The 27,365-nt window shown below is 41.0% G+C and overlaps 1 protein-coding gene across 2 annotated transcripts; it reads left to right on the top strand.

Annotated features, from left to right (window-relative positions):
- Positions 1–429: 429 nt before the first annotated feature.
- On the top strand, positions 430–24,329 carry LOC143768918 (receptor-interacting serine/threonine-protein kinase 3-like). Of its 2 annotated transcripts, none has more exons than XM_077257532.1 (10): positions 430–677; positions 8,388–8,718; positions 9,765–9,904; positions 15,142–15,191; positions 15,315–15,473; positions 16,763–16,869; positions 17,254–17,314; positions 17,927–18,021; positions 21,465–21,519; positions 22,665–24,329. In XM_077257532.1, exons 1-10 carry the CDS (start codon positions 544–546, stop codon positions 22,883–22,885), a joined length of 1,353 nt encoding a protein of 450 aa, XP_077113647.1. In that variant the 5' UTR covers positions 430–543; the 3' UTR covers positions 22,886–24,329. The 2 variants fall into 2 exon arrangements, with proteins under 2 accessions (XP_077113647.1, XP_077113649.1); XM_077257534.1 differs by having other exon boundaries at positions 596–677; positions 8,617–8,718; positions 22,665–23,023.
- The last annotated feature ends 3,036 nt before the right edge of the window (positions 24,330–27,365 follow it).

Genomic DNA, 27,365 nt, shown 5'->3' with positions numbered 1-27,365 from the left:
TTTGAAAATGATGTGTAAATGACAGAGAATTGCTCTATGTAAAAGCTCATGTTAAAATCGCACTGGAGTTGGATGCAAATCGGATTCTAGGTGTGAAAAGCCGGATTGTACTCGCATTAGAAACATATGACACTCGCATTAGTCATTCAACTTTACAGGAACAAAATAGGACCGATTTTACAATAGCTAGTGTGACTCCAGCCTTCAAATAGCTATTTTGACGGAAAATAAAAAAAGTAATCACTCTTGGAATAAGGGGAGGAAAAAATGAAAACTAAAAAAACTGAAAATCGCCTGGTGCTTAAGAAGTTAATAATATCCCTTCAGTTACTATTATGATCCCAAAGAGCAGACAGGACTAAACAGGCAGATGGGAAAATTCCTGGCATTTCCCCGGCTATCACTACTTTGCTGCACACAGTTCTTGGCAGCTGCCGCTTTCATTCCGACGTCTTGCACAATCAGAGATCAGGAAACCCAGAGAGGCTCCGTCCCAGAATCAGACGCGCTGCGCTCTCGGGCGGGTGACACGTCCCATAGAAGATGCATCTTCTACCTGCTGGAGATGTGGAGCGGTGGCAGCTGGTGGGCGCCGGGGGGTTCGGAGTTGTATATCGAGGATGGAGTAAGAGGCTGAACATGGAGGTAGCGATAAAGATGGTCCAGGGGTCACGAAGGTGGGTAAGATTACTGCTACTACTGTGTTGTATCATGGATATTAATCATTAATGTTTGGTGGCCTCGTCCAACATTGGAATCAGGACTAACCATAGTCTTCTCCGGCTCTGTTGAACCCTTTCCTTATGTTACATGCATAAAGTATGGTGAATGGTGATGGCCAGCGACCACAAAACCTGAAGTGACACATGCCAGAACATATGAATAGTGATATCATTTTGACATTGCTGTACACTATGACCATTTTTTGCGGAGGTTTTGCAGTGCTTTTTCAGGTAGATTTTGGACTATAGCATCTAAAAAAGACCTCATGTGCACACACTCTTGGAATGGTTTAGGCTCCATGAACTCAGCAAGTAAAACTCATACCAAAAATCTTCAAAACCGCTCTAGTGAAAGAATAAACTCCTCCAGCCTTCCCCTACTCTTCCTGAAAAAAGGATTTCTGTTTCAGCTTGAAAAGTGCGTCGCCTTTGAAAAACTCAAAAATCTCCCTGTCCACATCGCCATGCAGAGAGGAAAACGTATGACTGTTCCGATAATCTTCAGAAGAGACGCCTTCTGGCATCACTACTGCAGCGTTACTTCTGCAAACTCAGCTCTGCTACATCCTGCAGACTTTGCAGAGAAGCTCATTTCTAGCTGGATAAATAATATGACCTTGACTTTGTGCAATAACAGGAAATTCCCAGCTGGAATAGGGAGGAGCAATGTTTTTTCTGAACTTTTTTTTTAAAAAAAAAATGTGTCTGCAGGAAGAAGAAAGGAGCTGGTACAAGATACTTTCACTTTTGAGCATGAGGGAAGAGACGAGAAAAAACACATGGCAAAAAGTGCTTGAAAGAAGGAATGATGCTTTTCCATTGTGCCTCCAGGCCTCCGTACACTGCTCTTCAGGAAGTGAAAACTACAAATATCAATTCTGAGACTTTTTTTTCAAAACTTTTATTTTGTTCCTCGATCGTTCCTCCTGGAAATGTATTAATAAATTGATACCTCGGTATTACGATTACCTCTATTGTCAGGGCACATCTTTATGCCGTCTGACAACACAGAATTACAAAAACAAATCTATATTTCAGAAGAGTTTTTTTTCATGGGAAATGTATGGAAACAGAGGACAAGTGATAGGTCCTCTTTTAAAGGGAACCTGTCACCTGATTTGGCCGATATGAGTTACGGCCACCCCCTTTCAGGGCTGATATTACAGCATTCTCCTGCTTACTTCATATGGATGTCGTGTATCTGCGTAATCCACACAGGCTCCCTGGCATCACGCTCCTGCGCAGGCGTACTTATCTGTCCTGGTGAGGGCAGAGCAAAGTCCTGCAGTGCGCAGGCGCTGGAAAATGTCAGAGAGGCCCGGCCCCTGCGCACTGCAGGAATTTGCTCTGCCCTCACCAGGACAGATAAGTACGCCTGCGCAGGAGCGTGATGCCGGGGAGCCATGAATCAAGCAGGAGGGCAGCATCGTACGAAGATGGGGGGTATGGGATCCGGACCTGCGACACCCATCAGACCGGACCACCCCCCAGGTGAGTATAATAAAAGCTATTTTTCTTCCCTTGGTGGTCTGATGGAGGTTTTATCTACAGCAATATAGAATGCTGTAGATAAGCCCTGAAATGTGGTGGCCATAACTCATATGAGCCAAACCTGGTGACAGGTTAATTTTAACCCCTTCCGGCACTATGCTGTACTTGTACAGCGAGGTAATGGTACAGCAAAAATATATAGCTGCAAAGACCAGAATCAGAGTCAAAGGGGTAGTCTCAATTATGAAAGATTTTCACTATACGCAGAATGAAGGATAACTGACCGTTCGCTGGGGCGAAACCTACACTGATCCTGAGGGCTGACAGACAAGGAGAAAACTGAGTCCAAGTATGCCAAAAACTATAAAAGTTTATTGATATAGACAAATTGATAACAATCCAAAAAATTACAAAAGAATATACATGGGTAAATTTTATCTAGGTAAAGTGTGATTAAATCCATGGGTGAAAAGAGAGGCTGGATTGTAGGTCAGAACTAAATAGTAGAGTGCAAACAAAGGATTTTATTCCATTTAAAAGTTCATAAGAGACATTCATATAAACTTGGTACCCCTACATTCAATTGTCATTTTATATAAATTAGTAATAAAAAGATTTTCAATTATGGAGGCAATACTCCAGTGTCTAATACAACATGTCTATGGGTCCTTATGTTAAACACTGAACATGTTTAAAAGGTATAATCAGTATAGGGAATAGTTACCCATTTTTATTAGTCTGTCCTGCCTAGACCACGGCTATTCGATACTCGGTGAGTAATTACTGTAGTTTTTGGACTATAAGACGCACTCTTTTCCAAAAATGTGGAGGAAAATGGTGGGTGAATTTTATAGTCTGGCTGTGGTGGGGGAGCGGCATCGGCGGAGCATCAGGTAACAGAGGCAGGAGCCGGCTGCTGCAGCTAACTCCTATCCCTGCTGGTAAAGAGAAATGAACATTCACTGCATTCCACGCCCATGGGCGTGGAGGGCAATGAATATTCTTTTCTCTTTAATAGCATCCTGGTATGATTGGTCCCCATCCCCGTCCTGGTATGCATGGCCCCATCCCCATCCTAGTATAATTGGCGCCCACACCCATCCTAGTATGAATGGCCCCTTCCTGATCCTGGTATGATTGGCCCCCACCCCATTCTGGTATGCATGGCCCCATCAGAAAACATTAAAAAACCCCAAACCATTACACTTACCTTTCCGGCGCTCCCTCGCAGCATCTTGTTCTGATGCCAGCAGCTGCTTTATGCTTGTAAGCAGGGCATGGCAGGGACGTCATATGCTGCTTGCAACCTGAAGGGCAGCTGCCGGAATACTCATTGTTCTGCACACTGGGACTGTGCGCGCGCAGAGCAGTGAGTATTCATTGCTCGTTAGTAGTGCGCACAGTATAAGCAGGAGCCTTCCTGCAGCTGCTGGGCAGTCATGTGTGCTGCTACTTAGGAGAAATGTATATTCACCTTTCTCCACTCCCATGGGCATGGAATGCATGCTGAAGATCTCTGCTATTTTCCACTGTGTTGTATAGTAGTCAGTATTAGGAACAGACAGTGCGATTAGGGTGAAACTGGGAGGGTTTCATCCCCTACCAAAATATAAAAATCAACTATTTGTAAAGGGAAATAATATTATGTAGTACCAGCATATACAAAACCATTGTTTTGGGAGCTACAAAATATTCCTGTGTAGCAGCCTGTACATTTTTTTTTTACTGCAAAATAATATTCCTCAGTGTCAGCATATGGTAGCATCCATTTTAAAATCTAATTGCTAAATAATAGTCCTCATCTATTGCTTAAATACCTAATATTTGTCTAGCAGTTGTGCGACTGGAGCAAAACCACTTGAGCTACAGAAACGTCACTATTTACCATAAATTTCCCAGTGTCTGCTGTTGGCGTGTTTCATAAAAGGGATGTAAAAAAATCCACCCCAAAATATATTTGTTTAAAAAATAGCATATCTTTATCTAGCAGTTGTGCGACTGGTTGTGTGACTGCTGCAATCCGGGTACAGACAATCTTACGTAACAATATAGAAGGGGCACCAATCTTCTCTACTTCGCATTTGGAGCGTGTCAGCAGGGAGATCTAAAAAAATCATAATTTTCTATTGATTTAAAAAATAATATAACTTTATCTAGCAGTTGTGCGACTGGCTCAATCCGGGTATAGATAATCTTATGTGACAATTTAGCAGGGGTCATAGTCTTCATTACTCCGCATTTGGAGTGTGTCAGCAAAGCCATCTAAAAAAAATCATAGTTTTCTACTGGTTTACAAAATAGGGTATCTTTATCTAGCAGTTGTGCTACTGGTGCAAAGCCTGCAGAAATACGCAAATGTGACTACCTGTAATTTACTTCAGTCTGCTGTTGCCATGCATAATCAAGCTGCGATCTCCAAAAAAATAGCTACACATTGCTAGATACAGTGAATTTGTACATAAGACCTTTGTTAGGGTACTTGCGAAAAATAAAGACAGTATTTTTTTGTTTCATAAACATAACACATTCAAGATGAGAAAGTGTGACGTTAAGGGACATGGATCTGGTGGTGCCAGCCAAGGCTGCGTGACAAATCCGAAAGTGACTGTATCTTGTTATAGGTTCCTGTTAAAATTTCATCAGTTCGCTATACCACTAACGAACCAAGGCAAGTGCGAGGATGTTGTGGGTTGAATGGCAGTCAAAGGCTCCAGTGTGTTGACAAGCAGCACCACAAAGTCTTCCACAATCCATCAATGAAAACCGTTAGCACAACTATGAGTGGTGCTCAATTAGGGGCCCAATCCGTGTCAAGTTATTTATAGACTTGGCACACACTATGTAGATGCGGTGGAAACATTTTTATAAAGTGCAGTACATACAGTAACAGTAGACGTTACATCTACTGTTACTGTATGTACTGCACTTTATTACATTTTTTCCACCGCATCTACATAGTGTGTGCCAAGTCTATAAATAAATTCCACACAGTCCAGTCTCAATAGCCTAGAGGCTTGGCCTCTGAATCCTAAAAATGGTCCTCCTTCCTCACACCATCAAGAGTCCCAGGAGACATATGACACCAACGCTGGCCTCTCTGAGGTACTGTTTATATTCCCTTGTAATTTGTTAGGCCTCAACGTGCATTAAAGAGGGTCATGAGGAGGTGGAATGCAGTGATGCCCAAACATTTGAGCACCCACGGCGAGGAGGAAGCCATGTTGTGGAAGGTCAATTTATGTCTGAAGAGATGGAGGATAATCATGACACACAGTTGCCATTAGGTCAGCATCAAATCACAACTCAGAAAGAGGATCAGATTGAGGAATTGGAAGATGACGTGGTCGATGATGAGGTCACTGATCCAACCTGGCATGCAGAGTGCAGAGAGGTATGGATCCATGGCAAGAAAAAGGCAAGAAGAGGTAGTGGTTTGACCAGAGGTAGAACTAGGTCACCTGTTCCACAGAGCCCCCCACTCAGCTAGACAACAGGCCAAGGGTGCGTTGTTCCCCTGTATGGCAGTTTTATTCTTAAGGTCCTTCAGATAAAACAACCTTAATTTGCAGCATCTGCCAAACCAAGCTAAGAAGAGGCAAGGACACTGCCAACCTGAGCACTACCAGCATGCAAAAGCCCATGGCAGCCAAGCTCCCCAGTAGGTGGGCGGAATGCATGGGTACAAAATCTGTGTCTGACGATGAAAGCATTGGCCCTTCCCCTGTGTTAGGGCATTTCCAATCTGCTGACCATGAAAACAGGCGCTGATGCCTCCTGTCGAAAACAAGTGGTTGCACACACACAACAGTCAGCAACCACGTCCAGTTGTCCATGCCCCACACATTTACCAGAAAGCAGAAATATCCAGCCACCCACTCTCCGGTCCAAATGCTAAACACCCACATTGACAGATTGCTAGCCCTGGAAATGTTGACGTTTGGACTTGTGGGAAGTGAGTCTTTCCAAAACCTTTTGGCTGTGGCAGCCCCACAGTACTTGATTCCCAGCCGCCACTATTTTTCCCGATGTGCCGTTCCTCAAGCAGCTCAGATTGGGCCATCAGCAAGGTCCCGGAAGGCTGCGGCTATAAATGGATTGCATGGCCTATAATTGTGGTGTGTGTGTGTGCAAGTGTGTATGTCTCTGGTGATAGCTCCTAATGATCCCCTACCCTCTGGTTGTGTATGTGTATAGGGTGACTGGAGTTTGAGATAACGCCAAGTAGTGGCATTGCCTATGCGCCACCTTGCACTCAGTTCACTTCACGATAGTTAGCATCAGTTATTGGCGTTCGCCTGTGTGACGCCACGCACACTCTGTGCGCTAAATCTCTTCTGTTAATGGTTGTTAGTGGCGTTCGCCTGTGCGATGCCGTGCGCACTCTGTGCGCTAAATTTAGTCAAGCGGTTCTGTGCAGTAACAGGGCTTGCTGCAGTACACACCGGGTGATGGTTATCCTGCGTATGTTTGTAACTTTACAGCCATATTGTGCCCATCATTACCGAGCAGCGGTTAAAATCTCTGCATGGTGGACCCCGGGCTGTGAAAGCACCTTATTACTATCCTTACATTTATTTGGTGTATTCCGCCAGCCCTATCAGGGTATTGGCCAGTTTCTGTATATTTTAAGCATGTCTAAGAGGCTGGGTTAATACGCTCCACAGATCTATTCAGGCAGCAACCTTACACATATTGAAACATGGTCATTGCCACGCTAAGGCCTTTACCTGAGCTGTGTAGCACTGCTTGTCACCTGAGTAATACACTCCATAGACCTCAACACTCTTTGGGACATATCCTGCAATTATTCCGTTGTTGCTCAAAACCATGCAAAAGATACATTCTGCCCGGTTGGTTAGCTTCCTGAAGAATGCGTAGGCATGTGCAGATTGGTCAATGGCACTACTGTCTCTTTCCCTTGAGTAGGCTTCTTCCAAGTGAAATGAAGCTTGTTCATGTTCCTGACATGTGTTTCAGGCCTGAGAGACTGACCACAATACAGGCCCTCGCTTGCATACATTGTACTACGAATTTAATTCTAATGCTGTTGGTGTCTGGTAGAATCTAACTTCCTGACATTGATCATACGGCTGCCCCAACTCCTGTATTATATTTACCTTACAACGGCTACACCCGCTATGAAAGTGGTTCCATTGGGCCCCGGGGGCAAAAATAAATTGTTGAGCTTACAAAATGAAGGATTCACACCACCTGTTGGCCGTCTGAAAATGTGAAGCAAGAACTACATAATGAGATGGTGGTGGACGTTGTGGTGGTGGCAAAGCCCAAAATTTAAATGGGCATATTTGAAATTACATTGTAAATGCATGGGGAATATGTATTCCACTATCTTGCTAACTATTTTGCATGAGGGAAGGACCTTCCAAATGTAGGAGTGAGAGCCCTATCATTTTTTATTTTTATTACTTAGCATTATATACATGTAATTATAAAGGAAAAAAATGTTTCTTAGCATTTTGCCATTTAAAAAGAAATGTTGGTTTGGTTTGGTAAGTCTTTATAAAAATCCGTAAAACAGGCGCAGTAGTCAGACAAGATTATTCCCAGTTACCATATTTGAATCAGAAAGGCATGCAGGCATCTTCTCCATGCTGTTTCCATTTAGTTTTAGCTCTTTCCCATCCATTTCAGCTTTTTACCCATGCCCCCAGACCTGATTGTTGGGTTCAGCAGAAAAATATTCGGCTTTCCTGTTGACTTGCATTGGATTCGTTATTCGGTACCGTGCCAATTTTCCAGAATCAGAATATTTCAGTATTCGCTCATCACCATTCATCATTCCTTTACTTTTTTTCTTCAATTTTAATGTTGCAGAGTTTAAATGGTATTGATGACCTGCAATGACCTGTGGAAATAAATTAACATGTGAATGATGTAAAAAACAATCTATAGATGTGTCAGCATATGACCCTTTGTTTAAGGGATGGCTATTTGGCTCAGGTCAATAGCTATGTCAGCCCCTTCCTCTGACTCTGCATCAGCTATAATGGAGAAGGAGGCATGCTCAGCTACTGAGCTGAGCTAGAAAGCACCCATTAGGTGCATTACTAGTCACTTACCGACAGGGGTTGCATGATGGGCAACAGTCATAGTGAAAGTATAATGGTACAATCCCAATATGTATTACTATATGCACTATTTGCTTTTATCCAGCTCCAATTTGAATAAACTTATAAAGGATCTAAAAAAGGAACAATGCATAATGCAGAAGGCCAGCAGCAATCCTCACATACTTCAACTTATTGGTGTGTATGGGAATCCTGAAGATGATCTTCCTGAACATGGACTGGTCATGAAGTACATGCCTAATGGATCTTTACTGTCTCTCTTTGACAAAATCCCTGATGTTCCTTGGGCCTTGAGGTTTCAAATTTTTCATCAGGTGGCTCTGGGTATGAACTGCCTCCACAGCCTTGACCCACCAATCATCCATCGAGACCTGAAACCAAGCAATGTACTGTTGGACAAACACTTAGATGTACAGGTAATTAAATTTATTACTCAACTATAAAGCATTATTGGCATAGAAAAATATGTATTAGCCAAATTAGTGCATCTGAACTGGAAGTACTCAGACAAGTAACCTACTAGGAAATTTCTGAACAGACACTTCAAATGCTTGGCTTCTTTGAGCTTAAAATAATAAAATTTGGATCCAAGAAGTATCGTTTCTCCTTGCGGAGAGTGACATGATAAGCATGTCGAGGTGAGGAGACTTAAAGCCGCAATGCTTCTCTGGGAAATATGCAAATTGTCTCTTCAAAGAGGAAGAGGACTAGAACTCTAGTGCCACCTGTTAGGATTGCTACTTCCAATAGGTGGCACTAGAGTTCTAGTCCTCTTCCTCTCTGAAGAGACAATTTGCATAATAACATTTGCAAAGGTTTGGGAAAATGAAGAGACTTTCCATATTCTCAGTTGACAAATCTCCTGAGAAGCCTCTTGTGCTCTGCCGGAATGGTAGGTGGTTATGTAGACAAGAAATCAACTATATAATTAGGATAGATATATATATACGAGGTAATACTAAACATACAGAATACCAAACGAAGCATGACATCATACAAAACAATAACAGAAAACTTGCACATCTGCTGTAGGTCCTCGTATAGACCCAGTAGGACATGAGCGAGTAGATATGTTACAGTTTCACTTAGATCCCACTGAATCATTGTGACATTCCCTTTTGTAGCCTCTTTCTAAACAGCTGAACAGGCCTTACCAGTGGATCTTGAGATCGACGTTTTGAAATGTCTTTGTCCAAGAACTGCCTATGTTCTATGCCACTTCTTAGTCTCACTGGTATTAAAAGGCTAAATCAGAGCTCAAAATAAGACTTTTAAAGTGGTAAAAAAATTTGAACCATAAAATACTTCCTTTTCAATACATTTATTCTAAAAAAATAATGGCATATTGTTTTGATAAGCCTCAATTGATGATCGGTGAAGGTTTGTATATGGGATCCTTACTAACCCTAGTACCAAATGTTTTCTGTAGGATACAGCTTGTAAATGTATCTTTTTTCTCAAGATCACAGATTTTGGATTGTCTAAGATTGTTGGGGTTACTAGCTCTGCAACTCCATCGTTTGCTGGAACCTGGTCATACATGGCACCAGAAGCTCTGAAGGATATCAACTATCGTGCAACTAAATCTTATGATGTTTACAGGTGAGAGATCGATTTTCTGACTGTTAAGCATCACATCCTTTCAATCTTTGCTTCTTCATATTAACCCCTTCATGACCTTGGGATTTTCCGTTTTTCCGTGTTCGTTTTTCGCTCCCCTCCTTCCCAGAGCCATAACTTTTTAATTTTTCCGTCAATTTGGCCATGTGTGGGCTTATTTTTTGCGGGATGAGTTGTACTTTTGAAAAACATCATTGGTTTTACCATGTCATGTACTAGAAAACTGGAAAAAAATTCCAAGTGCAGTGAAATTGCAAAAAAGTGCAATCTCACACTTGTTTTTTGTTTGGCTTTTTTGCTAGGTTCACTAAATGCTAAAACTGACCTGCCATTATGGTTCTCCAGTTCAGTACGAGTTCATAGACACCAAACATGTCTAGGTTATTTTTTATCTAAGTGGTGAAAAAAAATTCCAAACTTTGCTAAAAAAAAAAAAAAATTGTGCCATTTTCCGATACTCGTAACGTCTCCATTTTTCATGATCTGGGGTCGGTTGAGGGCTTATTTTTTGCATGCCGAGCTGGCGTTTTTAATGATACCATTTTGGTGCAGATACGTTCTTTTGATCACCCGTTATTGCATTTTAATGCAATGTCGCGGCGACCAAAAAAACGTAATTCTGGCGTTTTAAATCTTTTTCCCGCTACGCCGTTTAGCGATCAGGTTAATGCTTTTTTTTATTGATAGATCGGGCTATTCTGAAAGCGGCGATACCATATATGTGTAGATTTTATTTTTTTTCATTGATTTATTTTGAATAGGGGGGTGATTTAAACTTTTATATTTTTTTTATTTTTTCACATTTTTTTTTACTTTTCTTTTTTTACTTTTGCCATGCTTCTATAGCCTCCATAGGAGGCTAGAAGCAGGCACAACCCGATCGCCTCTGCTACATAGCAGCGATCTGATGTTCGCTGCTATGCAGCAGAATTGCAGGTGTGCTGTGAGCGCCGACCCCAGGGTGGCGCTCACAGCTACCTGCGATCAGTAACCATAGAGGTCTCAAGGACCTCTATGGTTACAATGGAGAAGCATCGCCGACCTCCGATCATGTGATGGGGGTCGGCGATGCTCTCATTTCCGGCCGCCCGGCCGGAAGCGGTAGTTAAATGCCGCTGTCTGCGTTTGACAGCGGCATTTAACTAGTTAATAGGCGCGGGCAGATCACGATTCTGCCCGCACCTATTACAGGCACATGTCAGCTTTTAGAAACAGCTGACATGTCCCTGCTTTGATGCGGGCTCACCGCCGGAGCCCGCATCAAAGCGGGGCTTCTGACCTCAGACGTACTATCCCGTCCGAGGTCAGAAAGGGGTTAAATTAACACATTTGGCACCATTAAGAGGTGCTTATAAAAACTAAAAACTTGACTTAGCATTAAAATGTTTCCTTGCAGTCTTTGTGTTGGACATTTACATGCTTAGGGTCAAAGATTTTTCAGTTTTCAAGACAAGAGTAATCATTCTTACCATTCCACTCTCTCCAATGGTTTTGCATTTTTTTTCACTGGGTCATAAGCATTTATGTCAAAACTTGCACACAAAGTCACTAGATATTGAGATGCCCCTTTCATTGGATTCTTTAGGAATACAAATACAGTGCCCTGAAAAAGTATTCATATCCAGTAAACTTTTCCACATTTTTTCACAATACATCCACAAACGTAAATGTATTTTATTGTGATTTTTTGTGATACCAACACAAAGTATTAAGTATGCGTGAAGTATAAAATTAATGATGCATTGTTCTATAGTTATTTTATGAAAATCGTGATGAGTATTTGATTTCAGCCCCCTGTAATCTGATACCCATAAATAAAGTCCTGAGTGACCATTTGCCTCCAGAAGTCACATAATTAGTAAGTTAGTCCACCTGTGTGTAATTTATCCTCAGCATGACAACAGCTATTCTGTGAAGGTCTCAGAGATTTGTTTGAGAAGATTATGGATCAAACAGCATCATGAAAACCAAGGAGCACAACAGACATGTCAAGTATAAAGTTGTTTGGAAAAGTAAAGCAGGGTTAGTGTACATAAAAAAAATAGTCCAAGCGCTGAATTTCTCATGGAGCACTGTTGAATCCACCGTTGAAAAATGAAAGGTGTCCACCTAAACTAACATTCCAAGGAAATAGAACACTAATAAGGCCACATTTACATGTTCAGTATTTTTTCTCTATTTTAAACTAGTATTTATAAGCCAAAATCGGAAGTGGAAAAATCAGAGAAAAAGTATAATAGAAACATGTTCACCACTTTTGCATTTTTCACCCACTCCTGGTTTTGGCTTTAAAATGCTGATGTAAAATATTGACCCAATGCTGAACACGTGAACGTGGTATTAATAGTACACAAACATGGCCTTTACGGAAGAGAGGCAAGAAAAAAACAATTTTTAGACATAAGAAGTCCAGTTTCCAATTTGTAAGATAATAAGAATACCATGTAATATTTCAATAACACTTCACAAACACTTGCAACTTTTGTGTTGGTATCACATACAGCTGTGCTCAAAAGTTTACATACCCTGGCAACATTTTTGCTTTCTTGACCTTTTTTCAGAGAATATGAATGATACTACCAAAACTTTTTCTCCACTCATGGTTAGTGGTTGGGTGAAGCCATTTATTGTCAAACTATTGTGTTTTCTCTTTTTAAATCATAATGACAACCCAAAACATCCAAATGACCCTGATCAAATGTTCACATACCCCATGTTAGGGTTGGCGGATTGCACTAACTAAAATATGAATTACAGTGCAATCGCAACCCGGGGTCCACCATGCACAAAAGTATAATTGATGCCAATTTGAACAATGGCGGAACGAAGCAGTGAGCATTAACCATAATCAGACTGCGTAAACTCCACACAGTATGAACAGAACACAAAGTATCAAGCTCAGTTACTTCACTGAGAGGTACTACACTCAATAAGCCGAGTACTATACCCTGTTAAATGTCACAGGGTTGATAGCATGAGGGTTGCGGTCTCTCTGCCACTAAACTGCGAATCACACACAAGAATGAAGCAGATGCAGAGCCAAAGGAAAAAACTCATATGACTTTAGGTGCAAAGCCCTGACGGTTTCCCTGAGAGGTGTAGCCTGAAGGTTAGACTTGCTCTGTAACTCAGCTGTGCTAACCGCACACATGAAGGAAACACATGCTAAGCCAAGGGGTAGCTACCCAGTCCTAATCCTACCTGCCAACATAAGAACTCTCAGGGTATAGAGCATCATGTGCAAACAGAGAGCCTTTTGAATCCTAGGCTCAACCCCAAACACTCATTCCCATCCGGCCGTGGCATAGCCCATGGGTCAATTCGGAGCCGCCACATCACCAGAGCAGCTAACGTCCAACCACCAATGAGAAGGCGCCACATTTCGTACATGCCCAGTAAGGTGATCTCTGGACTTAGACTCTGGAGCGCAGGACTGCACCAGAATATCACTGGTTCCCATAGACTTGGCTGAAAAGCCTGCAGTAACCAATTTTATACCATGAGCCTGAACAAGATGCTGGGATTGATGTCTGTGCTGAGCAGCACCCGCCTCAGCCATAGCAGAATGGGAGACCACAGCACCATGCAATGCTTGGGATCTATCCCAAGCAGTGGGAGAATCCCGACACCTAACACCCCATTTCTTAATACAGTGTATTGTCCCCTCTAACATAAATTACATCTTGAAGTCTTTTGTGGTAGTTGTGGATGAGGTTCTTTATTTTCTCAGATGGTAAAGCTGCCCACTCTTCTTGGCAAAAAGCCTACAGTTCCTGTAAATTCCTGGGTTGTCTAGCATGAACTGCGTGCTTGAGATCTACCCATAGTGGATCAATGGTATTGAGGTCAGGAGACTGAGATGGCCACTCCAGAACCTTCACTTTGTTCTGCTGTAGCCAATGACTGGTTGACTTGGCCTTGTGTTTTGGATCATTTTCATGTTGGAACGTCCAAGTACGTCCCATGTGCAGCTTCCAGGCTGATGAGTGCAAATTTGCCTCCAGTGTTTACTGATAACGTGCTGCATTCATCTTTCCTTCAATTTTGACCAAGTTTCCTGTGCCTTTGTAGCTCACACATGCCCAAAATATCAGTGATCCAACTCTGTGCTTTACAGTAGGAATGACGTTCATTTCATCATAAGCCTTGTTGACCTCTCTCCAAATGTAATGTTTATGGTTGTGGCCAAAAAGTACAGTTTTGGTCTCATCACTCCAAATTACCTTTTTCCAGAAGTTTTGAGGCTTGTCTCTGTGTTGTTTTGTGCATTGTAGGCGAGAAATTTTGTGGCATTTGAGCAGTAATATCATTCTTATGGCGACTCAACCATGCAGCACATTTTATTCAAGTGCCTCCTTTTTGTGCATCTTGAAACAGCCACACCGCTATTTTACAGAGAGTCTGATGTTATTTATGGGATTTTCATCGCATCCCGAACAATTTTCCCGGCAGTTGTGGACACCTTTTTTGTTGGTCTACCTGACCGTGGTTTTGTTTTTACAGAGCCCCTGATCTTCCATTTGTTTATCACAGTTTGAACGCTGCTGACTGGCATTATCAATTCCTTGGATATCTTTTTGTATCCCTTTCTTGTTTTATACAGTTCAATTAACTTTTCCAGTAGATTTGTTGACAATTCTTTTGCTTTCCCCATGACTCACAATCCAGAAACATCAGTGGCTGGATGAAAGATGCAAGAGTCTGTCTGATTCCCAGAAACTCACTCAGCTTTTATGCACACACACTGATTACAAGCAAACAGGTCACAGGTGAGGATGTTACCTTTAGCAGCCATTCAAACTCATTTGTGTCAACTTCTGTGCATGTTATCAGGCCAAAATCACCAGGGTATGTGAGCTTTTGATCAAGGTCATTTGGATATTTTGGGTTGTCATTATGATTTAAAAAGAGAAAACACAGTAGTTTGACAATAAATAGCTTCACCCAACCACTAGCCATGAGTGGAGAAAAAGTTTTGGTGTTATCATTCATATTCCCTGAAAAAAGGCCTAGAAAGCAAAAATTCTTCTGGGGTATGTAAACATTTGAGCAGAACTGTAAAATCCCAATGACATACATTTAAGTGTACCATGAAAAAATGTGAAAAGGTTAATGGGGTATGAATAATTTTTCAAGGCGCTGTTAGACAGAAGTTCATCTGACATTATTAATAAATAATGAATATGTGATATGTCTCTATTATTTTTTCTGAATTGCAGCTACGGAATCTTAATGTGGACATTGTTCTCTCGTGAAGAGGCATACTACGGTAGGTTCCAGTATGCAGCCTCAGACAACATAGCACATTTATGGAAAATACTACAGTCTTTTATTTTTTTTGTCAACACAACATACAACAGGTTTCAAGTTAATTTGTCTCCCTCAATTACAGGCAGAGATGCAGCTGATATCAGGCGCTTGGTGGGTGAAGGCCAAAGACCTAGAATTAGCGATGTAGATGAGTACAGTGAGGTCAAAATGGTGCCTGAAGCTAAAGATTTAATGATTAGATGTTGGAACCAAAATGCAGAAAACCGACCCAGTTTCCATGGTAAGTACGAAAATTTCATTTTCAATTTTACAAGCTAAATTTTAGGGTGTAATTTAGACCACTTTATAATATCTATGGTCTTTTTACCCATGTTTTGTTTATTAGTCTTGTTCTAAAATAAAATAAAAAAAGGAAGTTTTCTCAGGTACCACAGTTTGATCAAGAGATATATCGGGCAGGAGCTCAACTGGTCAAATTCGGCATGTTAGGCACAATCTAACCAAAGTGAGTATTAGTATAAGGAGTTCTGGGTCCTTGGTCTCAGCCAATGATGGTTTCAAGCAGTATTCTGGAATAATCAAATTTAGCAAAACATAACATTAATCAATACATCAGAGTCTTAGTCATGTACAAAATCCAATAATGTTCATCGCATGAGTGGAGAAAATCGCCTTTCCTTTTCTAGACACACTGAGGTGTATTTGACTGAAGTTTGACATGTGCCTCAATTCTCATAGTCTTTCTTTTGTTACTTAGTAATTCGTACTGATATTCATGGAAAAATGCTAGTAGGGCACTTTTCAAATAAATGGTCCCCTTTTTTGAATTTTGTTTTGCCCACCCATATTTTGATGACCATTGATTTTCATTTCTGAAGGTAGCCTTCGTCAGGCTTCTTTTTTGGAATACTTAGATTTAACAACCTGAACTAAGGTATATTCAGCAAAACAAGCAGTTGTTCATAGGAGCGGGAAATGATGCATAGAAGTACAGTTTGGGTCATCAGATCAGTACTGTACGATATAAATAACTGTCATATGGGATTGTGATTATGCGCCATCAAATACTCAACAATATTGTGAGGTATAGGAATCTGGGGAATTGGTTTGCTTTGGGAAGACAAAGTACCAAGGATGAAGAGTAGTCGAGACTGAGTAGGCAGTCAAGACGTGGAAAAATATACTGGTGTTGAGAGAAAACCCATATTGGATCTCCTTATAGAGGTCTACTGTTCTTTTAGAAGATCTTTTTTTATTGCAATTTTTGGTGGTCAAGGAAGTTTTGCTAAATATTAAGGGACATTAATTTTTCTTACAATCGAGCTCTTGAAATGAATGAAGCATGATGCTAGGGATTCTGACAAGTAGGAGGACATTTCCTGGCTCCAGTTGTATGGCCACAGAACAAAAGTCCTGCAAAACTATTCTCTAATCTCAGATATTGAGTAAAAAAAATACATTAATATTTGTTGCTCATGTTGAATTTACCACCATAAAGAATCAGCACTGTTTATTGCCAAAAGTTCTGCATTTTGTAATCTTACTCATCCATGTTTTTTTCCCCATAAGAATGTACTGTGTTCACTGCGATGATGTTTGAGGCATATAAAGATGAAGTTATTGATGCTGGTCGAAGTGTTGAAAATCTTCTCAATAAGAAACCTACCCAAGATGAGGTACAGTCTACTGTTGGTTCAGTTGTATTTGTAAATTTTTAAACCATTGGTGGCTTCTCTCAATTTGTACATTTTCTTGGCTCGTCTGATTTACATCAAGGTTGATAGAAGCTAGGTTTGATAAAGACTCATCATCTAATGATATTGTACTAATGAAAATGCATTCACATATTATTTTACAACTGTAGACTTCAAGCACACATATGTTATAGATGGTTGTAGGATCAAGTACATCTACTAGTCTAGACTAGTTTCTTTTTGTTTTATATAGAGATAACACTCTTTTAGAAGTGGATACATTAATATACAGAATATTTGATAACTATAATGTAATTACATACATATGGGTAAAAAATGCCCTCTAATCTAATTTCTCATTTTTAGTTACTAGATACATTTGAAACATTAGAAGATCCCAGCCTTTCTGCGGAAAGTTTCATCAGAGGTCAGTTCAACTACTTTGGGAGTCAATGGAGAACACCTTACTTGGTTCTTTAACTCTTAGAACGTGGAGATAGATACACCAAAACCTAACTACCACTCCCCTGATGCCAATGTGGTCCCATAGACTGACATGTATGTGATTACCCCTCAAAAGTCTATTTTTCATACTGTAAGGAAGCACACAAAAAGAACACCACAACCCTTGAGCAAAATGATTATGAGGACACTGGTCTAATGCTCATGTCGTTATTTCGTGCCAGCTGCACCAGGGTGGTTCAAACATGTTCGGCTGGCACTTGAGTGCCGAGATCCTGAGCATCTCTTGTGATTATTTGACCTCATGACATCAAATAAGGCCAAGTCTATAAGGCCTCTTATGATGTAATGATGTTGTTTGTGTCATTTGATCACAAGAAGAATCCAGAATGCTAGCATTTGAGACCTATAAAGTATTTCTTCTCTAAATATTAGGCATCTAGGCCTAGGCTGTATCCTGGTATCAAAGTCCTGTCCATTCATTGCAGGTATTAAGAACTTAATTGTAAAATCTATTGTGCTACAACAGCCAAACATTATATACTGTGCTCTGCTAATAATAGATTACCTATTTTAGCTTTCAGAAATGATCTTCAAGATAATCAAGTGATAGAGGAGCCAAGATCAAGAGACAAAAAAGCAAAAGATGAAGAACCTGAGAAAGACGATATGGTGTGTTCTCTATGGCACTAGAGCTTTTCTAATAGGGGTTATCTGCAACAGGATGGGTGGTAGGTAGAGATGAACAGATCAGGCAAAATTCAAAAATTAAAACATACAAGAGAAAAAATGAGCAAAAACCCTGCTTGTAAATAAGTAAAAAGCAAAAAGTGCATCTAAATATCACAGTTTTTAGTAATACTGTTTTTGATCAAAAACAGCATAAAAGCCGTTCCACTACGACAAGGTAACTCTGATCAGGACAGTTCTACACTGTCTAATATTAGAAACCTTGCCATGTGTCAATGTTGACCTCAGTGTGAATAAGGGCAGACAATAGGACTGGGCCCAACAAGTAGAATACCAGCCTGGGGGAGCTTTATATACAATCTCCAGCTCAAAAAGGGTGGCAACACCCCAGCTTACACAGAAAGCAATAATACAAAGAAAAAAAACATAAAAATTGAGCTTGACTTAAATTGGTACACATGCAGCACATAAACTCATGTTCACATTGGCCATAGAACATATAAAACATACAAGAGAAAAAATGAGCAAAAACCCTGCTGTTAATAAGTAAAAAGCAAAAAGTGCATCTAAATTAAATAGTTTTTAGTAATACCGTTTTTGATCAATAATAGCATAAAAGCCATCCCACCACGACAAGGTAACTCTGATCCTACACGGTCTAATATTAGAAACCTTGCCATGCATCAATGTTGACCTCAGTGTGAATAAGAGCAGACAACAGGACTGGGCCCAACCAATAGAACACCAGCCTTGGGGAACTTAATATACAATCTCCAGCTCAGAAAAGATTGGCCACACCCCGGCTTGCACAGAATACAATAATACAAAAAATGAGCAAAACTCCTGCTGCTTTTTACTTATTTACAGCAGGGTTTTTGTTCATTTTTTCTCTTGTACGTTTTATATGTTTTATGGCCAATGTGAACATGCATTTATGTGCTGCATGTGTACCAACTTAAGTCAAGCTCAATTTTTGTGAACATTCAAAAATTGTCTGCACAGAATTTCCAGGGAAATTCAATTCAGAAAAGTTTTTCTCCATAAATGGAATGCCTCTTATTATGCACTGGGGTCATACATCAGTAATATGTAAGACCCCTCTACTTCTCACTGTCACCCGTTTGGTCCTTATTACTTCTTCTTATCACTGCCCAGTGGCGTATCAAGGGGGGGCAGCCAGGGCATGTGCTCCAGGCACAGCCAACAGGGGGGCACCAGCGGGCCGCCAGATGATGCGGCCGTCCAAGGAGGCTCCTCGTCAGCGGCATTCTGCTGCCCCCACACTGAGATACTCACCTACTCCTGGTGGCGCAGTCCCTGCAGGTCTCCGGTTCCCCGGCGCCCCAGCTTCTTCCTTTACTGAGCGGTCACATGGTACCGCTCATTACAGTAATGAATATGCGGCTCCACCTCCCATAGGGATGGAGCCGCATATTCATTACTGTAATGAGCATTAACGGTGACCGCTCAGTACAGGGAGAAGCTGCAGCGCCGCCCCGGGGAAGCAGGGACTGCACCGCGCCAGGAGCAGGTGAGTATAATGGGGAAGGCAGCGCTGCACTGCGTGATATTCACCTGCTCCTTGTTCCGGCGTCGCTCCGTCTTCAGCAGTGATGCTGAGGTCAGAGGGCGCGGTGATGTGGTTAGTGCGCGCCCTCTGCCTGAGCGTCAGTGCTGAAGATGGAGCGGCGCCGGATCGAGGAGCAGGTGAATATTGAAAGTGGGGCCTGAGCAACGGAGAGGAGAGTATGTGATTTTTTTTTTTTAATCGCAGCAACAGCAAATGGGGCAAGTGTCTGTATGGAGCATCTTATGGGGCATAATCAACGTTTCTGCAGCACTATATGGGGCAAACATATTTATGGAGCATCTTATGGGGCATAATCAACATTTCTGCAGCACTATATGGGGCAAATATATTTATGGAGCATCTTATGGGGCGATAATCAACATTTGTGCAGCACTATATGGGGAAAACATATTTATGGAGCATCTTATGGGGCATAATCAACGTTTCTGCAGCACTATATGGGGCAAATATATTTATGGAGCATCTTATGGGGTGATAATCAACATTTGTGCAGCACTATATGGGGAAAACATATTTATGGAGCATCTTATGGGGCATAATCAACGTTTCTGCAGCACTATATGGGGCAAATATATTTATGGAGCATCTTATGGGGCATAATCAACGTTTCTGCAACACTATATGGGGAAAAACATATTTATGGAGCATCTTATGGGGCCATAATTAACGTTTGTGCAGCATTATATGGCGCAAATATATTTATGGAGCATCTTATGGGGCCATAATTAACGTTTGTGGAGCACTATATTGGGCAAATGTGTCTATGGAGGATCTTATGGGCCCATTATTAACCTTTATGCAGGATTATATGGGGCTCCTGATTCAATATGGATTTTCAAAAACACTTAACCTACCACTGTCTCAATTAATTTTACTTTTATTGGTATCTATTTTAACATTATGGGGATTCAGGAATGTACCTTGGCTTGGTCATACAGTTTCAATAGAGTTAAGGTTCAAATGGGGGAGGTTGGGGGGGGGGCGCCAAACTGATCCTTTGCCCAGGGTGCAGGAAAGGCTAGATACACCTCTGTCACTGCCACTAGCATTAATTTCTGAGGCCTCTTCATACTGGGCTGGAACTTCTAGCTCTGATGAGGCTTGCGATGGTTCTGCATCGAGACATGTGCCGCGATTTTGTGTGGAAACATCCTGGGCCTCATTAGAGCCAGACGTTCCTGGGTCAGTATGAAGAGACCTGGGTATATCAGTGTGAGCAGCGGTGATAAGAAGATGAGAACCAAACAAGAGATGGTGTGGAGCTGAAGGGCTGGAAAAGTGATGGGTAAAGTATGTTTTTCTTACCATTAAATGGCACTCTTTTCCTGAATCCTCATAGAAGCGAATTCCCCAAAAAAATCAGCATTTGATGAATTCAGATTTTTGTAATGTTCGAATAGAATTCAACTTTGTCTAATATATTCGCTCCTCTCTAGTGGAAGGCCCATCATTTATCCTATAAGACATGTAGACGCTCCACTCTACGTCCAATCCTACCCCCATTGTTGGTAATACTATATGATAATGTCTGTAAAGCGCTGCGGAATATGTTGGCGCTATATAAATGATTATTAAATTATTATAGATTATTATTATTACCTCAAATTTACTTCTAGTAGTCTTTTGGGGATAAAATATATACTGTATAATATGATATCTTTCAATATGTTATCACTACGATCTATACTGTATTGATTTCATTCTTTATGGATATCAAAAACATAATTTTGTTCTCAAAATATTTGTTATAATCTTTTCCGAGGGCTAAAATGCGCTAATAAAGTTTTATAAAAAAATATTAGCAGATGCTTACTCTAGCTTTTTTCTCTTTCAGGACCCTCCCAAGTCTCCAGAAGTCATACACGTGAACAAAGATATTTCAACTGCAGGTTATTAACAATCTTATATCATATATCACATCTAAAGTCAAAAGCTAAAGTTCAAGAATAGGTATCCTCCATCAAAATCATTAAGCTATGGTGAAACAATCACTGTGTGACTACAAGCATAAGATAGTCATAGAAGACTATACATATCATATAAACGCTATTTATGGAAAATGTAAGTTTGGTGGGTGTGGACCTACTGTGCTACAGGCCGGGCTTACACTAGAGCGGTGGAACTAAGTGACTGCTGGGCAGTCACTTGAACCTCTGATGGTGAGGATAGGCTGGGCTGCACGTAGATACCAGGTGCCAGTTCAGGGCACTCCCTGGGTCTGCAGCAGCTGACTGGAAGGGTCAGAGACACGGATACGAGGTACAGGTGGACAGAGTCAAAAAGATGGTCAGACAATCTGGGGTCAAGGCAAGCAATACATGTTCAATGTACGTAGTTGAGTTCAGGAAAGGAAAGGTCAAAATAAAAGGGGAGGCAAGATGGGTCAGAAAACAAGTTAGATAATACCAGAGAGGACCTTACAGGAATCTAGACAGATTGAACTGGAACCTTAGATTAGGCAAGTAGTGGTGGGAGGAGCTGCCTAATAAACCCACTGCTGCTTGGGGATAGGCCTGAGCATCTCCCGTTTGCAGCACAGGATGGGGTTAAATGCCTGCAGGAAGTGGCCGCGCCTCCGTATAGCCAGGTAGAGATTCACCAGCAGCAGGCGGATGCAGCAGTGTTGGAAATGCTACAAGAGGCAGTTCATGGAGACAGTCAGCAACTGGGGAGAACAGAGTGATAACCACAGTCAGTAGAGCTGCACCTATCGCCCGTGCGAGTTTCCAGCATGACAGGGAATCTCTTCAAAAGACCACCCATTTAGGAAGATATAGACAAAATTTTCAATGTCTTTATGTACCATGAGTATTGGCTTTTCTCTTTAATAGGACCAATAATGCAGACCACTTTTGACTTAAGATGGGATGTCATCCCAATGAGGTTTAACTATATTATGTGATGTGTGGACAGTAATTGCTACATAGTCTCACTGTGAAGCCTGTTATGAATGGCTCTAGCTTTGCTCCAAAAAGCTCGCAGACATAATATTTGCTTTCTATATTTATGTGCTAATGACTGGTCTTTGTTTCAGAGCTTGTAGTGGATAACATTGTGACAGTCGTCAAGGAATCTGGAGAGTATAACAAGATAAAGAAGATGATTGATAATAATGAAATTGTGCCTAAAGAAATACAGGAGCAACTGAACAGCAACAAGAATTTGAAGGAGTTAGGGAACATTGCTGGGAAAGTCCTACTTACCAAATATGTAAAGAATCCTGACAAGATTTTATCTTTACTCAAAAAATTTTAAACCGTGACAATTAGAATTCAAGCATAAATACTGACCACGGACAATTCCAAGTAACCAATTTAATGGGACATTTGGTTACTGCTGTCCTGTCTTAATGAAGCTCAATAGAACTTGGTGTGCTGTTACATACTGACCTATATCATATGGCAAAACACAAAGACAACTCAAAAGATAGGATGGTCCCAAACATTCAAAATACCTGCTAGCTCTCTGAGAAATGGGACTCTTTCAGTCATTCACCTATCCTACAAGAGAAGAAGAGAACCTAGCCTTTGTGGATGCTGATTTTTATGAAATACGTACTGGTGACAATCAGATCCAAGAAAAGATGATTTTTATAATAACTTCTCCTTTATATAAGACTTTGGGGCAAGATTGGTTCTACTCAGTAGAGAAAGGTAGAACAAATGTCTTACTATTACCAATACGACGTTCCTCTAATATTCCCTTACGTGAGAGCTCTACATTTCCACAGACCCTCCAGACTGAACCACCTGACACCAGCTTTGCTATGCTTTTGTTATACCAAGAACTAAATTGTTCCAGTATTTTCAGCCATGCCATAATTTTGTGACACAATTTCACATTGCTTAGCCAACTACTGAGCCATCCTCACTGGAAACCTTGCTTCAGACACCAAACCACTTGGCACAGGAAAATTCTCATATGTCATAAAGTTGCCGGTTCTCGAACTAAGACCATCACCATTCGCTACAACAAAACTGTGAAATTATTTTTTAGGGTGCATAACCGTTTGGAAGATAGCCTTAGCCACTGCTAAGAAGATCATGGACACCATTAATACCAATCCCACTGATAATGTTTACATAATTCAAGTTCATCCTTTATAATGAGCTGATTAGCTCACTTCCGCCTGCCTTTTCCGAGATTGGGCCTCTCCAAATTTGACGAGTGCTTTCAAAGTGTTTCAAATGTGAGCAAATTTCACATTGACCTCTCCGTGTCTCTTTTTTGTCATCTTTCAGAATTTGGGACTCTAGTTTTAACTTATAGAACTGCCTCTTTCCAAAGTCGATTATACTCAAGCATTTGGTTTTTTTTTGTATTTCACTCTTCAGTTCTTTTCTACACTGAGAAACGTCTTTCGCAAATTATCTACATCTCATTTCATTCAATTGTGATTGCTCAATTATTTTCTCCGCTTCTATAGATAGCATATGTCAGCTGGACTGTTCTGTCATTAGGTCGATATTATTATTATTCATTTATATAGCACCATTGATTCCATGGTGCTATATAACATAGTAACTTAGCATCAGAAAGTGTAACTTAAAGGTCATTGGTCACAATGTAATATCTTAAACTATTAGTCTTTAGTAGAACTAGTCTTCCTGCATGGGCGAAAGGACATTTTGAAATTCTACAATTATTAAATTTGCGCACAGGAAACCAGATGAAAACAGTGTTGAATCCCTAAATAACGAAAAAACACACTAAATGAAATCTAAATAGAAGAAATATATGTTTACTGGGGATATATATTGAAGAGTTGTATAGTATACATAAGAGGAGGGTAGTAAAGTATATAAAACATACACTATGGAGACAACAGTATCCTGTATGATAGGACATTTTGGCCTCAATAGGATCCAAGAACCAGGTGTAACTGCAACCCCTGCACCTATTTTCATTACACCTTTCATTTGTACAGCTCTTTATTATACTGATCACTTGCCTTTTGTGGAGAGCAGTTTAGTTAGTATTATTTTCAGATAAAAGCTATACTTGTTTTTTTATAATGTGCTGAATATCTCTCCATGCAGAGAGCAGTTCCTATTCTAATTTTGATATCCAGTGGAAGACCAAAACCATGTATGGCCAATATAAGTTCCTTGAGTTTGCATCTTGTTATACTTGTTATACTATCTACTTTTTTCTTCTTAAGGCCCCGTCACACACAGCGACGCTGCAGCGATACAGACAACGATGCTGATCGCTGCAGCGTCGCTGTTTTGTCGCTGTGTGGTCGCTGGGGAGCTGTCACACAGACCGCTCTCCAGCGACCAACGATGCCGAGGTCCCCGGGTAACGAGGGTAAACATCGGGTTGCTAAGCGCAGGGCCGCGCTTAGTAACCCGATGTTTACCCTGGTTACCAGTGTAAAATGTAAAAAAACAAACAGTACATACTCACCTTCGCGTCCCCCGGCGTCCGCTTCCTGCACTGACTGAGCGCCGGCCCTAACAGCAGAGCGGTGACGTCACCGCTGTGCTGTGGTTTCACTTGACGGCCGGCAGTCAGTCAGTGCAGGAAGCAGACGGCAAGGGACCTGACGGACACCGGAATGTGAGTATGTACTTTGTTTTTTTTTTACATTTACGATGGTAACCAGGGTAAACATCGGGTTACTAAGCGCGGCCCTGCGCTTAGTAACCCGATGTTTACCCTAGTTACCAGTGAAGACATCGCTGAATCCGTGTCACACACACCGATTCAGCGATGTCAGCGGGGCCTCAACGACCAAAAAAAGGTCCAGGCCATTCCGACACGACCAACGATCTCACAGCAGGGGCCTGGTCGCTGCTACGTGTCAAACATAGCGAGATCGCTACTGAGGTCGCTGTTGCGTCACAAAACTTGTGACTCAGCAGCGATCTCGCTAGCGATCTCGCTATGTGAGACGGGGCCTTTAGTGTTTACAGCTTTTTGCTTTTGAGACAATTTTTATGAATATGAATTTTTGTACATTGTTTATGTTGAAGTGTAATTAAAACCTTATTATCAAGTTATTTAAGAGTGAAAACACTGACGCCATCATGCTAATTTTCTCAGCAAACACGGGATCCTACGCAATCTACAAGAAATCGAAGGAAAACGAAGATCGGTTGAGAATATATACAGTATAAGGATCACAAAAATAAAGACATCCACAAATTGCATGAAAAATGATTGTTCACTATAGGGTCGGTACTAAACATGAAAGTAGGAGAAAAGATATGAGGCTGCGAAAATAAGATCTAGGTTTCATAGTGTATCTAATAGAGGTATTGATTTTCTTTAATTTCCTTTTTATTTTTATTTCAGAAATACATCATAAAAAAGAAGATATAAGTATACAAATAGTAGAATAGAAAAATGTAAACATCTTTATAAATCCACCCCTCATGCCCCACCACAACACTGGAAGAAAAAGGAAACACAATAGATCTAAATAGTCTACATATTGATTTTATCAACTTTTCACTGTTAATTTTCTTGAAAAAAGGAGTCCACCATTCCTCAAAAAAAGAGAGCCCGCCTAGAATAAATCTCTTTAGAAAGTGCTCTGATACCAAAGCAGGACCCTCACACTCTCTGTCAACACGGAGGCCAATATTTTTTTCTCTTAAGGGGAATCTGTCACCAGGTTTTTGTTACCCCATCTGAAAGCAGCATGATGTGGGGGCAGTGACCATGATTCTAGTGATGTGTAGCTTACTGAGGTGCCTGCTGCAGTTTTGATAAAATCATTCCACGCTTTTTGTTGGAGTTTATTACATGTTATTCTCCCCCCGGTCTGGTCATACGGGGGTTAACCTTCTTTGCCTCGTTTTGGGTTCTGTGTGGTTATTTCAGTCTGCTGTGGCCTGCAGACCAATGTCAGTGATAGTTCATGCTCCCAGGCTAGAGCAGCTGACCCCTTGATACTGTGTCTTGTCTTCTGCCCATTTCCTCTGTTCCCATGGCTTCCCTTTCCTGCCTCCCCGCTTTTATTAGTGTTCGCTTCCCGTTTTTGGACCTTTTGGTATGTGACCCGGCTTGTCACATCTGATCTGATGATTTGATGATTGCTGCTATGTAGCTGAGCCGCTCGAGTTGCGCCAGCTTCTAGCCTACCATGGAGGCTATTGAAGCATGGCAAAAGTAAAAAAAAAAAAAATGTTTTTAAAACTATAAAAAAAAAAAGTTTAAATCACCCCCTTTCGCCCCATCCAAAATAAAACAAAAAAAAAATCAAACTACACATATTTGGTATCACTGCGTTCAGAATCGCCCGATCTATCAATAAAAAAAGGATTAACCTGATCGCTAAACATCGTAGCGAGAAAAAAATTTGAAACGCCAGAATTATGCTTTTTTGGTTGCCGCAAAATTGCATTAAAATGCAATAACGGGCGATCAAAAGAGCCTATCTGCACAATTCTGGTATAATTAAAAACGTCAGCTCGGCACGCAAAAAATAAGCCCTCACCCGACTCCAGATCACGAAAAATGGAGACGCTATGGGTATCGGAAAATGACGCAATTTTTTTTTTTTTTAGCAAAGTTTTGAATTTTTTTTCACCACTTAGATAAAAAATAGCCTAGACATGTTTGGGGTCTATGAACTCGTAATGACCTGGAGAATCACAAAGGCAGGTCAGTTTTAGCATTTAGTGAACCTAGCAAAAAAGCCAAACAAAAAACAAGTGTGGGATTGCACTTTTTTTGCAATTTCACCGCACTTGGAATTTTTTTCCCATTTTCTAGTACAAGACAT

The sequence above is a fragment of the Ranitomeya variabilis genome, chromosome 1 (genome assembly GCF_051348905.1).
Source record: "Ranitomeya variabilis isolate aRanVar5 chromosome 1, aRanVar5.hap1, whole genome shotgun sequence".
NCBI classification, from domain to species: Eukaryota; Metazoa; Chordata; class Amphibia; order Anura; family Dendrobatidae; genus Ranitomeya; species Ranitomeya variabilis.
This window is presented reverse-complemented; position numbering and strand designations above follow the sequence as displayed.

Coding starts and splice junctions, on each gene's coding strand:
- LOC143768918 (XM_077257532.1), top strand. CDS start 544: ATGCATCTTCTACCTGCTGGAGATGTGGAGCGGTGGCAGCTGGTGGGC. Junction 16,870..17,253: donor AGAAACCTACCCAAGATGAG/GTACAGTCTACT, acceptor TCTCATTTTTAG/TTACTAGATACATTTGAAAC. Junction 17,315..17,926: donor TGCGGAAAGTTTCATCAGAG/GTCAGTTCAACT, acceptor TACCTATTTTAG/CTTTCAGAAATGATCTTCAA.